The following is an 18,995-nucleotide window of genomic DNA, read 5'->3' as shown; positions in this document are numbered from 1 at the left end:
ACATTCGCCAGTGACTAAGTCCGGGATAGGAGGGGAGGTTGATGTCAGAGAGAGGAGGATGTGTGTATTTATATAATAGCATTTTAAAACATTGTAACATTATAAATATGAACTACTACACAATGCTTAGTAAGGTTTTAGAGACAAACACTCATGCCAGACAGCACTAACATCTCTAACAGACCGGTGGTTAGAACAACTATACAAAGGAAACATGATTGACTGTGTAGTGCATCATCAAATCTTGCTACAAAATACAAAAACTTCAGGTATACCGGCTGTCACCGAATACAGTTGAATGGTTTAAATCGTACTTAAAAAATAGAAAACAGCTGATACAAATTAACAATATTAGCTCCAAAGAATTGGGTATAGTGTCTGGTGTGCCTCAAGCTTTATTCTTGGGCTTATTTTATTTCTTATGATTATAAATGATCTTCCATTATCTACCCAAAATGTCAATGTAGATATGTATGCTGATGACATTACACACATCTGGCAGACATTTGTCCATAATAGAGGTTACGTTACAAAAAAAAAAAAAAAAAAACCCTCAAATGCCGTAAACTCTTGGTGCATCAATAATAATATGTCTATAAGCCCATCTAAAACTACATGTATGTTAATTGGTACACAGCAAAAATTAGTGCTGTAAGTGATTATTTCATACCATCATCACTCAAATAAATATAACCTGAGATCTGCAACACATAATAATTTTGTACTGCCAAGACCCAACGTACTGAATTGTATAAACACTTCTTTAGATATTCCAATGTTGAAACATGGAATACAATCCCATATTCTGTTAAAAAAGGTGTGTACTTACCTTCATTTAAAAGACAATATAGGCTTAAAAAATGCATAACAACACTGGCTCTTGAAAATGTTTAGTAAACTATTTACTCAGGAGTATGTACGTTTAAATGCTATCAATTTATGATTTCGAATTGTGATAACATTTGTTTGTATGTAAAATTTGTTTGTATTAATCATGTATGCATCATGCAGGGTTTCTAGATTATGGTAGCCCCACTCCCATGGCTAGTGATATTCAATGTTGGGCTAGTAAATATGTAATATTTACCATGCCCAACGGCGAGTGAAAACTTGTAATAAATTCCATGGTAGCCTATAAAAAGGCGTCCCTGTGGGAAGGACTAGGCCTATACCGGTAGCTTAAATTTTATAGCTATGACCAACTACGTTAAACATTGTGGGGTTAAAAAAAAAAAAAAAATGAAAAAACAACACGAAAACAAATATATATAATATATTAGTATATATTAGTTATATATTAGTTTTGTATTAGTAATAAAAAAGTGTTACGTTTAATACACCCACCCACCCCGGTACATGAATAACGCTGCACCCACTCACCCCCTCAACTTCAACTTGTTCAAGCGTAATATTTGAATGACCCCTTATTATTATTATTATTATTATTATTATCTATTTTGATTGAAAATATATATATATATATATATTTTTTAATTATGAAATAAAAAACTCTACTTATTTAAAATATATTTTATTACGATTTTTGGCTCGTTTCTGTTGCAACCTATTTTATGATCGCACAAACGACATCATTCTCGCAGATCTAAAAATAAAACATCCAATGAAAATGTCTGTATCTGACAATTTGGCGCCATTGTGAAATTTGGCGCGAGATTGACATTTCAGGAAGAGAAAGGATAAAGACATTAGTTTATTTCATAGCTACATGAAATCCGTGTTAATCTGCTCGAAAGAAAACATAACAGTCACTGTTAACTCACCGTCTTGTACATGACAGTATTGTTTTTAATTAATTACTTGTATTTTATTTTATAATCTTAATTGCAACAATGTTTGAAGCAAGACTTGTTCAAGGATCTCTGTTGAAGAAGGTTTTGGAGGCGATCAAAGAACTTCTAAATGAGGCGATATTCGATTGTCAATCCACAGGAATGACGTTGCAAGCTATGGACAGTTCTCACGTCAGTTTAGTCTCATTGAATTTGAGGAGTGATGGTTTCGACACTTACAGATGTGACAGAAATCTGTCTATGGGTATTAATCTTGTGAGGTAAATAAAATATATTATATTAATTTGTAATTATTATCATTATGCCATAGTCATTTCTTCGTTATTCTGTTACATACCCTCACCCCCATTTCCCCCCCCCCCCCAAAAAAAAAAAAAAAAAAAAAACAACAAACAAACACCAACAACACCAAACAAACTTAGTCTTAAAGGCACATTCCTGAGTTTGCTGCATTGTAAGATGTTTCCGACTAATAAAATATTTCTACGATTAAACTTGCATATTAAATATATTTTCTTGTTTAGTATATCAGTGTCTGTATATTCAATGAGTTTTCGATGGTCTTTTAATATTTGTAAGAGGCCCATAATTAGCTAAAAAAGATGTATTTTCATCTTCATAATATATAAATACTCAATACAGTACTGCACAAAACGATTTTGGCTGAAACATTTTCATTATGGCTAATAAAAATCCCTTTTGGCTACAGGTATTCTTATCCAGAGTGAGCCCTGGGTACGGCTAGAGAAACTAATGCTTTGGCAATTGTCGACAACCAAATTGTTGCAAGCTACAGCAGGGCATAAAATTTGGCATGAACGATTTTGTCATTCGTCTGTCGGTTATGCAAAACCAATGTCGACACGAACAACGGATCGTTCGTGCAAAAACTATAATCGCTCGTCAGAAAATGTAAACTGACGTGTTTTGGCTAATATAACTATTTTTGGAATAAAATAAGAGAACGGGCCAAGCATTGCAGGTGTGAGAGAAAAAACCCAATGTATCCATTTGAACTCGACATCGCAGTTAGTTACAAAGTTGACACTGTCATTAGAAGTGTCAATAACATTTAGTAATGTATAGTCGCATGTTCCCTTTGATCATTTCGCTACGTGTGGAAAACAATACAGGGTTTGGAAATTAAAGCGGTTTATGAGTATTTATTAAATGTGACATCACCGTAGCCCGGCAGTTAGATATAAAATTGTAAAATGTCAGGACCTAATGTGAAAAAATGCAAATAGGACAGTTACTGAAAAAATTTGAAAAAAATTGTGGTTTTCCGACGATACATTGTTGCTTCCTATTTATTGTGAGCAAGAACATACCACTTGACCGCTACGCAATAAACTTGTGCGGAAGCAAAAAAAACGTATGTGAAGTTCTGTATATTTATTTACTTTTTGACACCTGTGTGGTTACGTTAAAATATATGCATTAATTCTAAAATATGTATTGTACAACCCGTGCTAAATCAATTTATTAAAATATGACATACACAGCGAAGAAAATAGTATGTTTAATAAGGGACTTTAAAATAACAAAGTGGAAATTAGAACATGATGAAACGATTGGATCGATCGAGGATTCGCAGAACTTCGGGTCTTTCCATTCAGACCCGGAAGGTCAAAGTTTCCGGTAAATCCCCGTTTCATTCAGACTATTGTTTGGTGCCAACAAGTACTCCCTTGTAACAGAACCGATGGGGTAGTGTGCTGAAATGTAAATGGCAGCTTTCAAGTTAGTCCCAGCATGCCAAATTATAAGAAGAAGAATTTGGAGAAAAGCTACGAAAATTACCCATCTTAGATTCTCATTTAATTACCGTTGCCGGTTAACCTTTTCATTTGTTTCTGAACCACTGGAGAAAATCGTAAAGCTCATGGACAATGGCACACTATACCTGTGTATATATTATCTGCTAATATTTAACATTTGTGCTTTTGAAATATTTCTACATGTATACAGCAAAATAACCTTTCAGTCATGTTGATTGCTGCAAAAGTCTCTTTGAAAAAACCTTCCATAGTCTGTTTCAAAATTGCTGTAGGTGGGCCGTTTCACCCGTGGCAGTGCTTTTAAAATATTGCCATGTGCGATCCCTGTAAAGTGCTACCTTGTGCTCTGCATTTAGAAAATACAATTTTCTATATCTTTTTCAGCATGTCAAAAATTTTGAAGTGTGCTGGAAACGATGATGTCATCACTATCAAAGCAGATGACACTGCTGACACGGTGACATTTGTTTTTGAAGCACCAAGTAAGTATCATGCTATGGCAGGCTATGCAGGATAATTGAACATTTGTGTAAACAATCTATGGGTTACGCATAAACAAATTCGGGTAAACCATTTTGTTTTTACGTAACCCGTTACAGGGCTAGCTTTGGGTGAGCAAAACATTAGCCAAATTGTTTATTAAAGTTAAAAAAAATTGCAGAATTTGTCAGTTATTTCCTTTAAAAAATGTTACAGGGGTGGGAAGTCTCCTCCCCCCCGAAAAAAACGAGGACGAGGATCAGCTGTTTTCATCATGGAACATTGCGTTTCCTCGCATTTTAATCATCCTTTCCTCCAAAATGTGTCGGATGGCACAGATTTTAATCTAGGATTTCAAGAATTTTAATCATCCTTTCCTCCAAAATGTGTCGGATGGCACAGATTTTAATCTAGGATTTCAAGAATTTCTGCGACCCCTCTAGATTTTCTCTTCTTTTTTTTACAGTTCACCAGTTCCTACCCCTGATTATATGAAATTATTTCACCAAACTAAAATAAAATTCGCAATTGGCGAGTGTTGGAGCTAGCCCTGCATTATGAGCATGTAATTGATATCTTACATTCAATGCACAAATGAAAAATCTGGCCTCTGAAAATTGCGAGAGCGATAGTTTCATTCGCACAAGTATAGTTTGCGTAACCCATTTTCGTTCACGGATTGAATTCATGATACCATTTATATGTTCATGATGAGTTACCTGAAATTGATTTTGGCTAATCCAGATCAAAATTGTAAAACAAACTTTCGAGTTTTTGGATTATGTTAGCAAATGATGCATACTAATGTTTTGGATAACTGAAGTCACCCAAGCTGGGTACATGTTAGAGGGTGTCAAAGGGTAAAATTATGTACCCTGAATTGAAATCTTTGTTTTTATTACGTACTCTTAAATTACTGCCATGACATTCCGAATGGGATATTACACTCTGAATTTAGGACTTTTGGGTTGTATTGAATGATTCATTAACCATAATCGGAAATACTTGTGATCTGTCAAGAATGCCCCAAGAAATTCTCAAAACAATTCAGACCAATTTGTGTCTAGCTGTTTTACAACTTAGATGTAGTTAAGGGACAGACTTCCATGGTGCTTCCAAATAAATTAAAATAAAGTGATAAAACTTGGTAATATGTTAGTTGCATATGCCCTGTCGCTTTGGGTAATGAAAAGAACACCATTTGTCATATCACACACCGCTATGTGTACTGCACGTGCAAATGCGGTGCACTCGTTCTGTCACAGAAGCGCGTGCAATACGGATGTATTGGAATCACATTTTGATGCACTGAACCAACATTATCCAAAAACAAAAGGAAGAATTTATCCTGTTATAATGGGTCGCATTGTGTATCAATACGTGGTAATATACTTAACCAAAAAAGTTTTAACAAGTTTTTGTAAATGACTTGCTTCCAAATAAATTAAAATAAAGTGATAACACTTGGTAATATGTTAGTTGCATATGCCCTGTCGCTTTGGGTAATGAAAAGAACACCATTTGTCATATCACACACCGCTATGTGTACTGCACGTGCAAACGCGGTGCACTCGTTCTGTCGCAGAAGCGCGTGCAATAGTATTGAAATCACATTTTGATGCACTGAACCAACATTATCCAAAAACAAAAGGAAGAATTTATCCTGTACGTCGCTCAGTACTTTCGTGTTCGTGACAGTACCATATCACGACTCCGACAACGCGTACACCAAACTGGGCAAGTGCGAGATCGACCACGTTCTGGTAGACCACGATTAACTACTCCAAGGAAAGATAGGTATTTAGTGACGTCACAGGTTCGAAAGTGCTCCTCGTTTAGCCGTACTTTGCAGCAAACCACAGGCACTAGAATTCATGCTCAAACTGTCCGTAACCGTCTCCATGCTGCTGGATTACAAGCACGTCGCCCTGTTGTTGCTGTTCCCCTGACAGCACGTCACATTCAGGAACGTCTGAGATGGGCCAGAATACACCAACACTGGCGACGCAGACAATGGGATCAGACAATATTCACTGACGAATCCAGGTTTTGTGTTCAGTTTGCAGATGGTAGGTGTCGTGTATGGAGGCGACGGGGAGAACGATATGATGCAGACAACGTCTATCAGCATGACTGATATGGCGGTGGCAGCGTCATGGTCTGGGCCGGCATTCATGGTGGAGGTAAAACAGATATTTTTTTCATTCACGGAAACATGACTGCTCAACGTTACTGCGATGCAATCTTTACACCAGTGGTCATTCCATTCCTGCAGCAGCATCCTGGCTTTCTGGTTCAACATGACAACACTAGACCACATACTGCTAGGCTAACCACTAATCTTCTTGAGCGGAACCACATCCAAGTGTTGAACTGGCCACCAAAGTCCCCTGACTTGTCCCCAATTGAGCATGCATGGGACCTACTGGGCCGTAGGGTACGCGAAAACCATCCTCATATCCTTAATGTCCATGACCTACAAATTGCTCTGAACCGGGAATGGAATGCAATTACTGTTCCTGAGATTAATAGTCTCATTAGAAGCATGAGACGACGATGTACTGGTTTCATCAATGCCGCTGGTGCACACACACATTATTGAGCCTCAACATTTTGGTAGATGTACCCTTCCGTTTCATCAGTTGACATTAAAGTGACGACGTTTACAACGTGTTATTGCTGGCTACATTCAGAAATGCTGTATCAGTGAAATAATGTGTACAAATAAATTCAACATCCAATCAGGTTGTCTGTATTTCATATCTTGTACGTAATTACTAAACTTATTTGGCACAGTATATATTATCTTTATGACTAAACATGATTTAATTTCAGGGAGCAATTGAATTATTCAATTTACAAAAAAAAAATCATGATGAGGTCTGGAAGTTAGTGGTTACTTTTAATTAATCTTTTTTCTGTCATTGCAGATCAGGAAAAAGTGTCCGACTATGCCATGAAATTGGTAGACTTGGATACCGAACATTTGGGCATACCTGTAAGTTGTTACATATTTTGTGGTTAAAGAGAGAATACTCCCCGAGTGTTGTGATATCATAATGTATCGGTACAAGTTGATAAAAGTATGAAATCTTGCCGATGATTTTTATACTTTTAGCAACAATGTGCTGATAAATTATGACATCACAAGACTCGATGGGGGTATTCTTTTTATCATCCATAATCATTCTTTTCATTAGCAATAATTGTAAACAATATCAGTAATGTGGGTTGGATGTCACTGTATTTGACAGCGGTAGACTTGTTAACTAGCAGAACGACAGTGACGTAACAAAATAATGTCTTCTGATTAAAATTAAACCAATCAAGATTATAAGAAGCGATATCTCCTAGGAGATCACAAGATGTTGCTTGTGAAGATAATAGTTGTCTTTCTGGAGTACATTTGAGTTGGAGTACATTTTATCCACTTCTGTGTAGATGTAAATTAATTTTGTGGTGTCACATCATAGATTGCATTTATGTTAAAGTTTAGTGTTTAGCTCAATTTTTCACAAAATTTTACATCGGTGAAACTTGCATCAAAGGATGTTCATTTTAATGCATGTTAAAACAAATTTGAAAATAAATGAAAACTTTAATAGGTTTTTTTTAACATGCATTGAGATGAACTTGTATTCATGGATGCAACTATCAACTATCAACGACACTGAATTAGTTTCATGGGTGAGGCATTGTCGAATATTTGTCGCTACATTGGAAAAATAATTTTTAATCATATTTTATAAAATATTGACATTTCTGCACATTTGAACTTCATATATTAAAGAATGCTTCAATAATGACCGACCCACGTTTTAATATTTTTAGGATACAGAATACAGTTGTGTGGTTAAAATGCCTTCTGGTGAATTTCAAAGGATATGCAGGGATTTGAGTCAAATTGGAGATTCAGTGGTTATTGCTTGCACAAAGGAAGGTGTAAAGTTTTCTGCGAGTGGGGATTTAGGAACAGGTAATAACAACTGATTTATTTAATAAAATGCATCTAAAGTTGGAATTTAGCTGTTATTGATTTGTGTTTGAAAATCACTGTTTTTTAAAAGGTTACACTACAAGACTAATTTCTAGAAAGTATACTTCGCAATTCCTAGCATTCATTCTCAATTCGTAGCATTTACTTCGTCTTAAAATTTTAGAAATAAGCTTCCCACTCCACAAAATGAAGTTCGGGGTTAAAAATTTAGCCAATGCATCGACAACAAGTGCTGTGGTTGCTTTCCTTATTTGCCGTTGTGCCCCAAAAATCAGACCTTGTTGGCTGCCAAAAAAATGCTGTGGTGCCTTAACTGGTTTACCACTGTGCCCTTTCCGTAGGGTGAAATAATTTTTGCCCTAATATTTGTATTAAACTAAAGGCAACACTTGTCATGCCCACCAAACATTACAATTCGATTCATGGAATTTCAAGCGATTGATGTCTCTATCCCTCACAGAAACTTTGGCTAGTGCAGCATATATTACAGTAATAGTTGATAATTTCCATTACCCAAGACAAGACGTTCAAATACACGGATAGGCCCTACTTTGTTATTAATTCATATCACTGTTCTCATTCTACCAGTTGATAAGGGTATGCAGGCACAATATTTCACGAGAACCGTTGTTCTAAATTTCTAAAATCAAAAGTTCCCTATCAGAAGTTAAATTGAAAATGAGTTAAACAAATTTTGTTAATACATTTGAACCACCAATGTAGCATAGAACCGTAGTTTTAGGATTAGGTAGGTCTAACTCGTCGGTTACTAGAACTATATTCACGTAACGGAACAATATGTTACCCAAGTAAAATCACATGTACTGGTTAAAACACATAATAATAAATTGATAAATAAATAAGCAAGCAAACGAACAAACAAACAAATAAATAAATACATGGGGGGGGGGGGGGGTAAATCTATACTAGCGCGAAACGAAAACGACCTGGACTTCGAAACAAGCTTCTTCTTTCTTCTTCTATATTTCCCAGTCCTTTCCATTATATGCGTCATAGCAATTTGTTTTGTTTTTTAACCAATCTTTAATTTATACAGAAACATTACAAATGCATTTATGTATCAAATTGTTATATATGACTATATAACATTATTATAAAACAAATTAAATATATGTACTTGCATTTAAATTATATTACTTTGATGTAAGGCCATGAATTCAAGGCTCCCCAACCTTGACATGGTCAGAATGGACGGGGAAAATAAATATTAAAAAAAAAAAATCATAAAAAAAATCAAAAAAAAAATCACATGAACAAACTACCGTTTACATTTGACAAAAGCTTGATAAGGGGTTGTTTTTGTTTAAATAAGATTTTTGTGAAGTGCAAAGCAACCCTCTCGACATATTTCAGGGCTTTAGATCTCAGTCATTTGAGCACAACAGGCACTTTACTCTTTCCTGAGTGTAGGAAGGTCGCTTTAGGTCAGTACTGTCATTAACAGCTCTTCAGAAATGCATCTCACAATATTTTAATGTAATTAAACAGGGTTAGCTCCAGATCAGCAGAAAATTTTACCAAAATATCTATTAAACTTCCAAATTTTATAGATACCCAGTTATTTTGTAAAATAAAATATCAATCAATTCTTTCACCAAATTAAAATAAAATTAGCCAATTAATTTCAAAATTGGCGAATTCAGCAACTACCAGAGCTAGCCCTGTTAAACTTAAAATTTCAGTGGGTTTTTTCTTTTTAGGTCAGCATGTTTGTAATACTTAATTGGGGCGTAATTATATCGGGTCTACGGTTTATTGGCTTGACTTAAATGCAATCTAAAGCCCTGTATTTCTATGCCAGCTTGTATGTGTGTGTTTAATATTTCAGGTAACATCAAGCTGGCCCAGAAGGCCGATGCTGACAAAGAAGATGAAGCTGTGACCATCGACATGAACCAGGCCGTGTGTCTGACGTTTGCTCTGCGATATCTCAACTTCTTCACCAAGGCGACGCCGCTCTCTGGACAAGTGACACTGTCCATGTCACAAGACGTCCCTCTCGGTACGGTCAACATCGGTGTTCTAATTTAACCTTCTACTTTTTTTTTAAATTATAGGTCCCCTACACGTCAAACCGGAGGGGACTATAGGTTTCATCTCAGTCTTTCTGTCTGTCCGTCCATCCATCTGTCCCATATATAGTTTTCCAGATGTTTGGGTGGGTTTTTTTTTCAGAAGGCCAAGAGATAATGAGCTGAATTTTTGTATACAGCTTTATTATGTACTGTTACAGATTAAGTTTGACTTTCAGCGCCCTTGGACTTAGGAGATGTTAAAATTAGTTTTCCAGACACTTTTTTTAAAAAGGCTTTGAAATATTGAGCTGAAATGTTTTGTATAGCTCTATTACAGATCAAGTTTGACTCATGGCAATTTATCCATTTTTGACGGAGATATGAAAATTTGTTTTCTGGATTTCTGTTTTGCAATGTCTGAAGATATCAAGATGAAATTTTGTATATATCTTTATCATGTACTGTTACGGACGGGGCTAGCTCTAGCTTTCGCCAATTGCGAATTGTGAAAGAAGCTTGTAAATTTTATTTTAATTTAGCAAAAAAATGTCATGTAATAATTCAGGGGACAATATTTCGAAATCTGAGGAAACCGGAAGTCGGTTCACACCTAGGTAACCAATTGTTCGGTTACGTGAATAATATTTGCGTAACCCATGGGTTACCTGATTGGTTAGCTCAAAATTACATTGAAATTATATTTTAAGTACATAGTTTTGAGCTGAAACATAAATTAAAACAAATACAAAAGAAAACATACACAAAAAAATGTCTTTAATGCTTGCTAAAGTTAACAGTATTATAAAAGAACTGAATATCGGCCCCAGTACTGAACCAAAATACAGGGGCGTAGCCAGAAATTTTCTTTGCATTACGCACGCCAAAGGTGTGCCCTAGTGGGGGGATATTCTGGGGGGGGACTCCTGTGAAAATTTTGAAAATCAGGACGCCTGTAAATGCAATCTTAGCCTTTTCGGAGGATTTTCTTCTTTTTTTTTTTTTTTTCGAGTCAATTGTAAGAGGATATTTTATAGAACAATTACAGACAGCCTCGACCTATTCCCAGATTTTTTTTTTTGCATTATGCACATGTGTAATGGGCCTTTGAAATATATACATAAATATTTGGAGGGATTCCGTTTTGCATTGGCTATGCTACTTGTACATTATCGATGGTACTTCTATACTAGTGACGTTCCAAATGTTTGGGTTTTTTAAAGCTCATTATGCGTTGTTAATATTTTTCAATTTTTGTGACACTTAGATTCCTGTTTACGTTAAAACTGTTTTTAACATATGCAAAATTATAGCCAATCCAATATTATATCTACATATACATGTATACCTTTAAGAGATAAAATAGCAGTAGATAATTTAGCCGTCCCTAATGGTCAGCACATTTCTTTAAAACTTTTTAAAAGTTTAGACTGGTCGCAAGTTACAACTGTTGCAATATAATGTTGTTTACTGGTTTGCTGTACATCAAGTATCTAAAATTCAGCCTAAAACATTTGTCAGAATACTAGTACTGGTAGTAGTATGTCTGGATGAATAAACTTCCTGTAATCATGAAGTTTGCAAGTTTTAATTTTACAGATCATGTAACCAATTTTGCGGTTCGCGTAAATTTAATTTTGCGTAACTGACACGCGAAAACAGAGCAGCGGTTCGCGTTAAATATTGTGCCCTGTAATTGATATTTTAAAGAAAATAATTGTTGCTTGCTGCAATTTTTCAAGTTTAATAGAAATATTTTGCTCACCCAGAGCTAGCCCTGACAGATCAAGCGAACTTTCATGGTGATTTACCCATTTTTCAAGGAGTTATGGCCCTTGGAATGTAGAAGATAGAAAAATTGTTGGGCCTGGTAGGGGACATGTATTGCTTTAGCAGTGACTCGGAATGCCGACTATAGGTTTCATCTCCGTCTATCCGTCCGTCTGTCCCACGTTTTCCGGATGTTTTTTGCAGGTTTTAAGATATTGAACTGAAATTTTGTCTACAGCTTCATCATGTACTGTTACAGATGAGTTTGACTTTCATGATGATTTACCCATTTTTGACGGATTTATGGCCCATGAACTTAAAAGATGTTAAAATTTGGTTTCCTGACTTTTTCAGAAGACCGTTAGATATAGAGCTCACAATTTGTGTATAGGTGTATCACATATGGTTACAGATCAAGTTTGACTTTAATTGCGATTTACCCATTTTTAACGGAGTTATAACCCTTGAACTCGGGAGATGTGAAAATTAGTTTTCCGGATTTTTGCAATGCTTGAAGATGTCAAGATGAAATTTTGTATATAGCTATACAGATCAATTTTAAGTTTCATGGTGGTTTACCCACTTTTCAGAGTTATGGCCCTTGAATTTAGGAGATAAGAAAAATTGTTGGGCCCAGTAGAGGACATGTATTGCTTTAGCAGTACTCTCAAAATGCTTGTTCATTTATTTATCACTAATAGCTGATATCGTTTTTGTGTTAGATATTATTGTAATCTTGAAAGTCTTTGTCCATTAGTTTGATATTGTCAACCTGTTTTGGTCATCACAAGTTCAAATACAGTCAAAGGGTGTGATGCTAAAGCACTTGCCTTATGTACGGTTGGTGTTAGTTTTCATGTGTATATAAAGGAAAAAAGATACTGAAATAGTTATTAACGGTAAAATTAGATGTCCGTGAACCTCATAATATGTGCAAGGGTTTGAATTGTTGGGAATGATTATACATCCATTGTTGTGTTAATCGGAACAGACCTGTTACACATTTCTAATTTGTTCTTCAATATCTATTTAGTGTTTGGGTTGTTTTGGGGGGGGGGGGGGGGGGGGGGGGGGGTTACGTACACATGACAACATGCTTTATCCCCAGCATATTTACATCTATTGCTCCAGGTTTGCTGCTTTTAAATTATTTGAAAATTTTCAGTGTGTTTTGCATCATGTTCTGTCAAGACAGTTCTTCATTTTACACATTTAATATCATCTTCTATTTGTGGTATTACCTGCAACAGTAAAATATATTTATTTTTTTTTTTACAGTTGTTGAGTACAAAATTGGAGAACTCGGATTCTTGAGATATTACCTTGCTCCTAAGCTGGAAGATCAGGAAGAATCATGAACAGTGTTATAGATTTATACATACATGTATATGTCAATTTTTAACCTTAGGACCATGAGATAAACTTCGGAAGCTACTTCTCCTGGTAGTGTTAATAATGCTGCACTTGAAATTCTGAAAGAACACACAATTGTGCATGAAGGACTCTATATATATCTAATCTCAGTTTAATAGGTTGGTATTGAGAACAAATATTCATTAAAAAAATTCAAGTGCTCTGACGATTAAAGATAACAAAATATCAACAGTGGTCTAATTTTTCCATAGTTTACAACACAAGCATCATTAACATATATCACTGATATATGAAATGATATGACCAAATTTCATATTTGATCGACTGCAGCCTTGGTTAATATACCTTCATTCTTATGGGTTTCTGTTTAAATTGACCAAAATATTCCATTTTAATAAAATTGTGTATTTTATTATCAGCTAAATTGTCAGTAATATTGCTGGCTATAGCTGAATAATTCTTAGAACACTATTTGAACAGATGTTTTAAAAACGAAATGTGAATAAATGGAATTTGGCCTACAGTAGGTTTAATTTGCATTAAACCTCCTGTTTGTAGTCTGTTTATACTGTGTCATTGCATCCAGAGTTTGATCATTACATAAATTTAACCAATATCCCATGCTGTTGCTAGGCATCTAAAATGTGGTAAACCTGAACGACAAAACCATAATACATTATCAAGGCCATATCTGCACAATGCAGAGTTGAATGGGCATTTGGCAAATCTGCAAAACAAACTCGCAACTCCCCCTCCCAAAAACAACTGATTAATCTTTTTTTTTAAACCTTATAATCTGGTATTCCACAGATTAGACTGGATTGGAAAGTGGTAAAGTGTAGTGACAGAATGTAATACTTTTTGTTAAATACAACACAAGACTTAAAACTAATCGCGTCAGTAGTTTGGAGGTTGGGGGTCCTCATTCTTCAGAAATATTGCTCATTTTATTATAACCTAGTGCAACTGTGAAATTGTCATTTGATTAAAATATTGTAGACCATAATATTTTTAATGCAATATGTTTACCAACTTGTTTACAACTTGATGTCTGACTGGAACTGTATTAATAAACAGATGTTAAATGCTGGTATTCTGTTTTATTTAAACAAAGGAGTTGCTTGGAGTTAACAATGACTTGAAATATATGTGGGGATGTGGGAGAGATGGCAGAGTTTTAAAAAGTGGAAGGATGTGAACTTTACATGGTATTAAAATGGAGGAAAATTCTAATTACTTATATCGGATTCCTTTTCATTATTTATGAGTTGGTATAATATGTCAGTCTGGTTATTTGAATCTGTTGAAGGTATTGTAACGAATTAATATACTTCTTGAACATAAGACCTTTTTGTTGTGAACAGTAGTTAGAAATTAAACTGTTTGCATGCAGGGATCAAAACTTGCCCAAAAAATAATGCTAAGCTAACCACGAGCAAGATTATAATGTGGAATACAGATATTGCAGGCCCCCCTTGTGGGTGGATTTTTTTTCTCAATATTACCCCAGACCTCTCCTAAGCAACTGGTGCTTCGCTTCGTGCCTCACCATAAGCCTAAACGACTACCGCCCCTCTCAAAATCCTGTATTAATAGGGGCTCATATGTTATAGCTTTAAAGAAGATGATATTTAGGCAACTACATTATATTTTAATATTTGGCGACCTGGCCACAGGCCGTTTCAAGCCCTGATACGCTTGAAACGAAGGTCGCTGCACGAGGAATACTAAGTAACTTGCTTTGCTTAATTATTTCCTACAGTTTGCTGAACATTGTAAGAACTTTGGTTCCTTATGGTTGACACATTCCTGGGGTTTTAGGTTCGGAAGAGTTTCCTATAGATGAGGATAACTCTTCTGTCCTCTAGATTTGTAGTAAAACAACTTGCAGAAGTCTGTTAAGTACGATGACCAATTTGACTGGGAGCGTTTTAATTTTCAAGTCTTATGACTTTCATTGCGGTAATATGCCGCATGGATGCGGTTTAATTTCGAACTGTGGATGGTTGACACCTTCCTTGATTTAAAGATCAACCTAGCAGCGCTAACCCTACGCAAACTGGTTACGTCATTTGGTATTAAGTTGATAAATTATTTGTTTAATAATAAAAATAACGCAATTTGTCAACGGGTTTGTGGCTAAACTACTCAGTTACTAGGGCCCACGATTTCAATCTGTTTCGACCGTTTCTGTCAATTTCCTCCGACTCTGTCTTCTGAGCTGTCGCCTACTTGTCTCAACTTCCTCCACGGCTGCAGTCTCTGCACCCACCTGGCATCCTCGTCCTCTGCCGCTAATAAAGCTGGTCTGACCCACGGCACCAACGACCACCGGTAGTAGGGGTGCATAGTAGGTGGTTACAAGTGCCTCTTAATGCCAGAAGTAACTACTGAACACTCCCCGAAGTGGTCAGACTAAGTCCACAGCTAAAAGCTGATGGGGAATGGCAGGTGTGTGGCACAGATGGCCACAAGAGCCAAAGCACATGTCGCGGTTGGAGAGACGAGGACTGGGATGTGGAGGTGGACAGCGAAAGAAGTTGAAAGATAGTAGGAGTTGCCAGATTGGGAAGAAATGAGATGGAATTCAAAGCAGAGAAAGGAAAGGGGGCAGTGGGATTAAAAAAAAATTTAAAAAAATTACTAGGGCTACGTATCTAGTCGTGCTTCTCCCAAAACCAGTTAAAAAAACAAACTTTGTTTTAAGCAAAACATGCGTCTGCTTTATATTGTAAACCCCCGATTAGCCATTAAATTAAAAATGGTTATTCCATGGGAACATTACTTCCTGTAAGGGATCATTCAACATTACAGCACCCAGGGATTAATAAGCGAGACCTAAGGTAGTAGGCTGGGGGATTCGAACGGACTGCCTCGCTGAGCCTAAAACAATTATTTTGTAATGCAAAATTGAGCTATTCATATATACTCTTCAAAAAAAGAAACGCAAAAGGGTACAAATGGGTTATAACTCCGATTTTATGTTTCCTACCGGTTCATGCTTTGTGAATATAAGGTCATTGCATGTCCCAAACACATTCCCACGGTTACATTCGATAAAACGCAGCTACTGTACAATAAAGTTCCAAAATGTGAATATTCGCAAAAACGCAGCCACGTGCAAACCATGTCACCACTGCACGTGCGTTGTCTGCACGTGCAACATGAACACCAACAGTATAAAAGTGCAGGGTGTTCGCTTGCCTGGCCTCTGTATCTGGCCGACAGTTGACAATCCAGGACATGCCACGTCTCAGTGAACCGCAGAGAAACAATGCCATTGGCCGACTAGACGCAGGCGAATTCAGAACGGCCGTTGCCAGGGCATTCCATGTGTCCCCAAGCACCATCTCCAGACTGTGGGACCGTTACCAGCAACATGGATCAACACGTGACCTCCCTAGATCCGGTCGACCACGGGTCACTACCCCCGGGCAGGACCGCTACATCCGGGTACGCCACCTTCGGGAACGATTGACTACTGCCACCTCCACAGCCGCAGCAATACCAGGTTTGCGCAGGATATCCGACCAGACCGTACGGAACCGCCTACGTGAGGTAGGAATTCGTGCCAGACGTCCAATTCGAGGTGTCATCTTAACACCACAACACCGTCGACTCCGACTGCAGTGGTGCCAGATTCATCGACAATGGCCTCAACTGCGATGGAGACAGGTGTGGTTCAGTGACGAGTCCCGATTTCTGCTCCGACGTCATAATGGAAGATGTCGCGTGTATAGGCGTCGTGGTGAACGTTATGCGGCAAACTGCGTGCAGGAAGTGGACAGATTCGGCGGGGGTAGTGTCATGGTGTGGGCAGCCATCTCACACACTGGCAGAACTGACCTGGTCCACGTGCAGGGCAACCTGAATGCACAGGGCTACATTGACCAGATCCTCCGGCCACACATCGTTCCAGTTATGGCCAACGCCAACGCAGTGTTCCAACATGACAACGCCAGGCCTCACACAGCACGTCTCACAACGGCTTTCCTACAGAACAACAACATTAATGTCCTTCCTTGGCCATCGATATCACCGGATTTGAACCCAATTGAGCATCTATGGGACGAGTTGGACCGACGCCTCCGACAGCGACAACCACAGCCCCAGACCCTGCCCGAGCTGGCAGCAGCCTTGCAGGCCGAGTGGGCCACCATCCCCCGGGACGTCATCCGTACTCTGGTTGCTTCAATGGGCAGGCGGTGCCAGGCAGTTGTCAACACACGCGGAGGCCACACCCGGTATTGACTCCAGATGACCTTGACCTTGGTGGTGTGTCCTATCACTTACTCACAATGGACTAGAGTGAATTGTGAACAATCCTGCAACATTTGGTAATTATCGGACTCACCATTCAATAATTAAATCAATTCTCCAAATGTTACGACAATGTGGTTTTGCGTTTCTTCTTTTGAAGAGTATATATTCCCACTGGCGTAGGAAGTGTGTGTGTGGGGGGGGGGGGGGGGGCGGCACCTTCCTACGCCACTGATTCCAAGCGAAATGTCCCCTGCGTGTGCTGTAACCTCACCGTGGTGCAGGGGTGTAACATTGTTTTTGAGAATGGCCAATACAGCACAAAATTGAAGTTTTGAGTAGGATTCAGTATCCGTAAGAGTGTGATATTTGTGTTTTTGCACAGTTCTTTACACTGTTTTTGTTTATGTCTTGATTTTTTATATTGATGTTAATCATCACTTTATTTATTTGCATTACCATAGTTTGACACCCAATAGCCGATGTATTTTTCGTGCTGGGGTGTCGTTAAACAGTCATTCATTCCAAGCGAAATGTTGACAAAAGGGTCCGGTATGTTCATATATGAACCCTCCCAGGCTCAAACCACGCTATACCCCTGAGACTCCGAAATTTATTAACAGTTGGCGAAGCATAGGCGTACGGGCTCCAATTTTTGTAGAGGGGACACACTGATTTTTGCTCGAATTAAACGAAAATGCAGCATTACTACCAACCTATTGGATTGCAAATGAATCACTACGCATTTTTACATGGATAACAACTAATTTTGATGGTAGAATGATATAAATACATGGTAAAAAGGTATCAGGTTAGCACATTTCCCCCGAATATTTCTATCATTTTTGCCTGAATTTGAGGTTTACCCCCCCCCCCCCCACCCCACCCCCCCCCCCCCCCCCCCCCCCCCCCCCCCCCCCCCCGCCTAGTACGCTTATGTGGCGAAATCTGTAGCCAAACAATGAAAATGACCGTAAATATTGGAAACGTGATTTTGAAATGGCGTTTTTTTGGCGAATTAACTAAATATATTCGATTTGGTGAACGCCAGCTTAAACTCTGATCACATTCTAAACTAAATATCTTATGTGCCATGATGTCTAACGTACTTGTATGGTTATGTTAACACCAAAGGAAAAGAGAAAACCTGCTGCTGATATATGGTATACAGCGCTTTCTAAAAACGCAGGTCAGGCAATAGGTTTTAACGTGTAGCCTACATTCAGAACAAGCTGTTATAGCACACGCCTGTCATGGGCGCGGATATCGACTTTCACCGGCTCCTGTCTAGAACAGGAAAGGGTTTGTGGTGGGTGGGAGAGGAGGTCATCCACGGTGGCATATGCAAGGGAGAACAAGTAGCCCGACCAGGGTCGGTAGCAGGCGAGGGTTGGTTTTGGTACTATTGAATTTGCAACCGTCCCGTAGGAGTAAAGCCTATTAGAAAAAGTTGCGTAATTTCTTGAAGGTAATTTTGACGCATAATTTA

At 37.7% G+C, this 18,995-nt stretch overlaps 1 protein-coding gene across 1 annotated transcript; it reads left to right on the top strand.

The window, feature by feature from the left end:
* The first annotated feature begins 1,641 nt into the window (after positions 1-1,641).
* Positions 1,642-14,335, top strand: LOC121378882 (proliferating cell nuclear antigen-like). Its single transcript, XM_041507239.1, has 6 exons — positions 1,642-2,071; positions 3,977-4,074; positions 7,003-7,070; positions 7,904-8,048; positions 9,919-10,092; positions 13,151-14,335. Exons 1-6 carry the CDS (start codon positions 1,851-1,853, stop codon positions 13,228-13,230), a joined length of 786 nt encoding a protein of 261 aa, XP_041363173.1. The 5' UTR covers positions 1,642-1,850; the 3' UTR covers positions 13,231-14,335.
* Positions 14,336-18,995: the final 4,660 nt, after the last annotated feature.

This window comes from Gigantopelta aegis, chromosome 8 (genome assembly GCF_016097555.1).
Source record: "Gigantopelta aegis isolate Gae_Host chromosome 8, Gae_host_genome, whole genome shotgun sequence".
NCBI classification, from domain to species: domain Eukaryota; kingdom Metazoa; phylum Mollusca; class Gastropoda; order Neomphalida; family Peltospiridae; genus Gigantopelta; species Gigantopelta aegis.
Note: the sequence above shows the minus strand (reverse complement) of the source record. Positions and strands in the feature narration are given on the sequence as shown.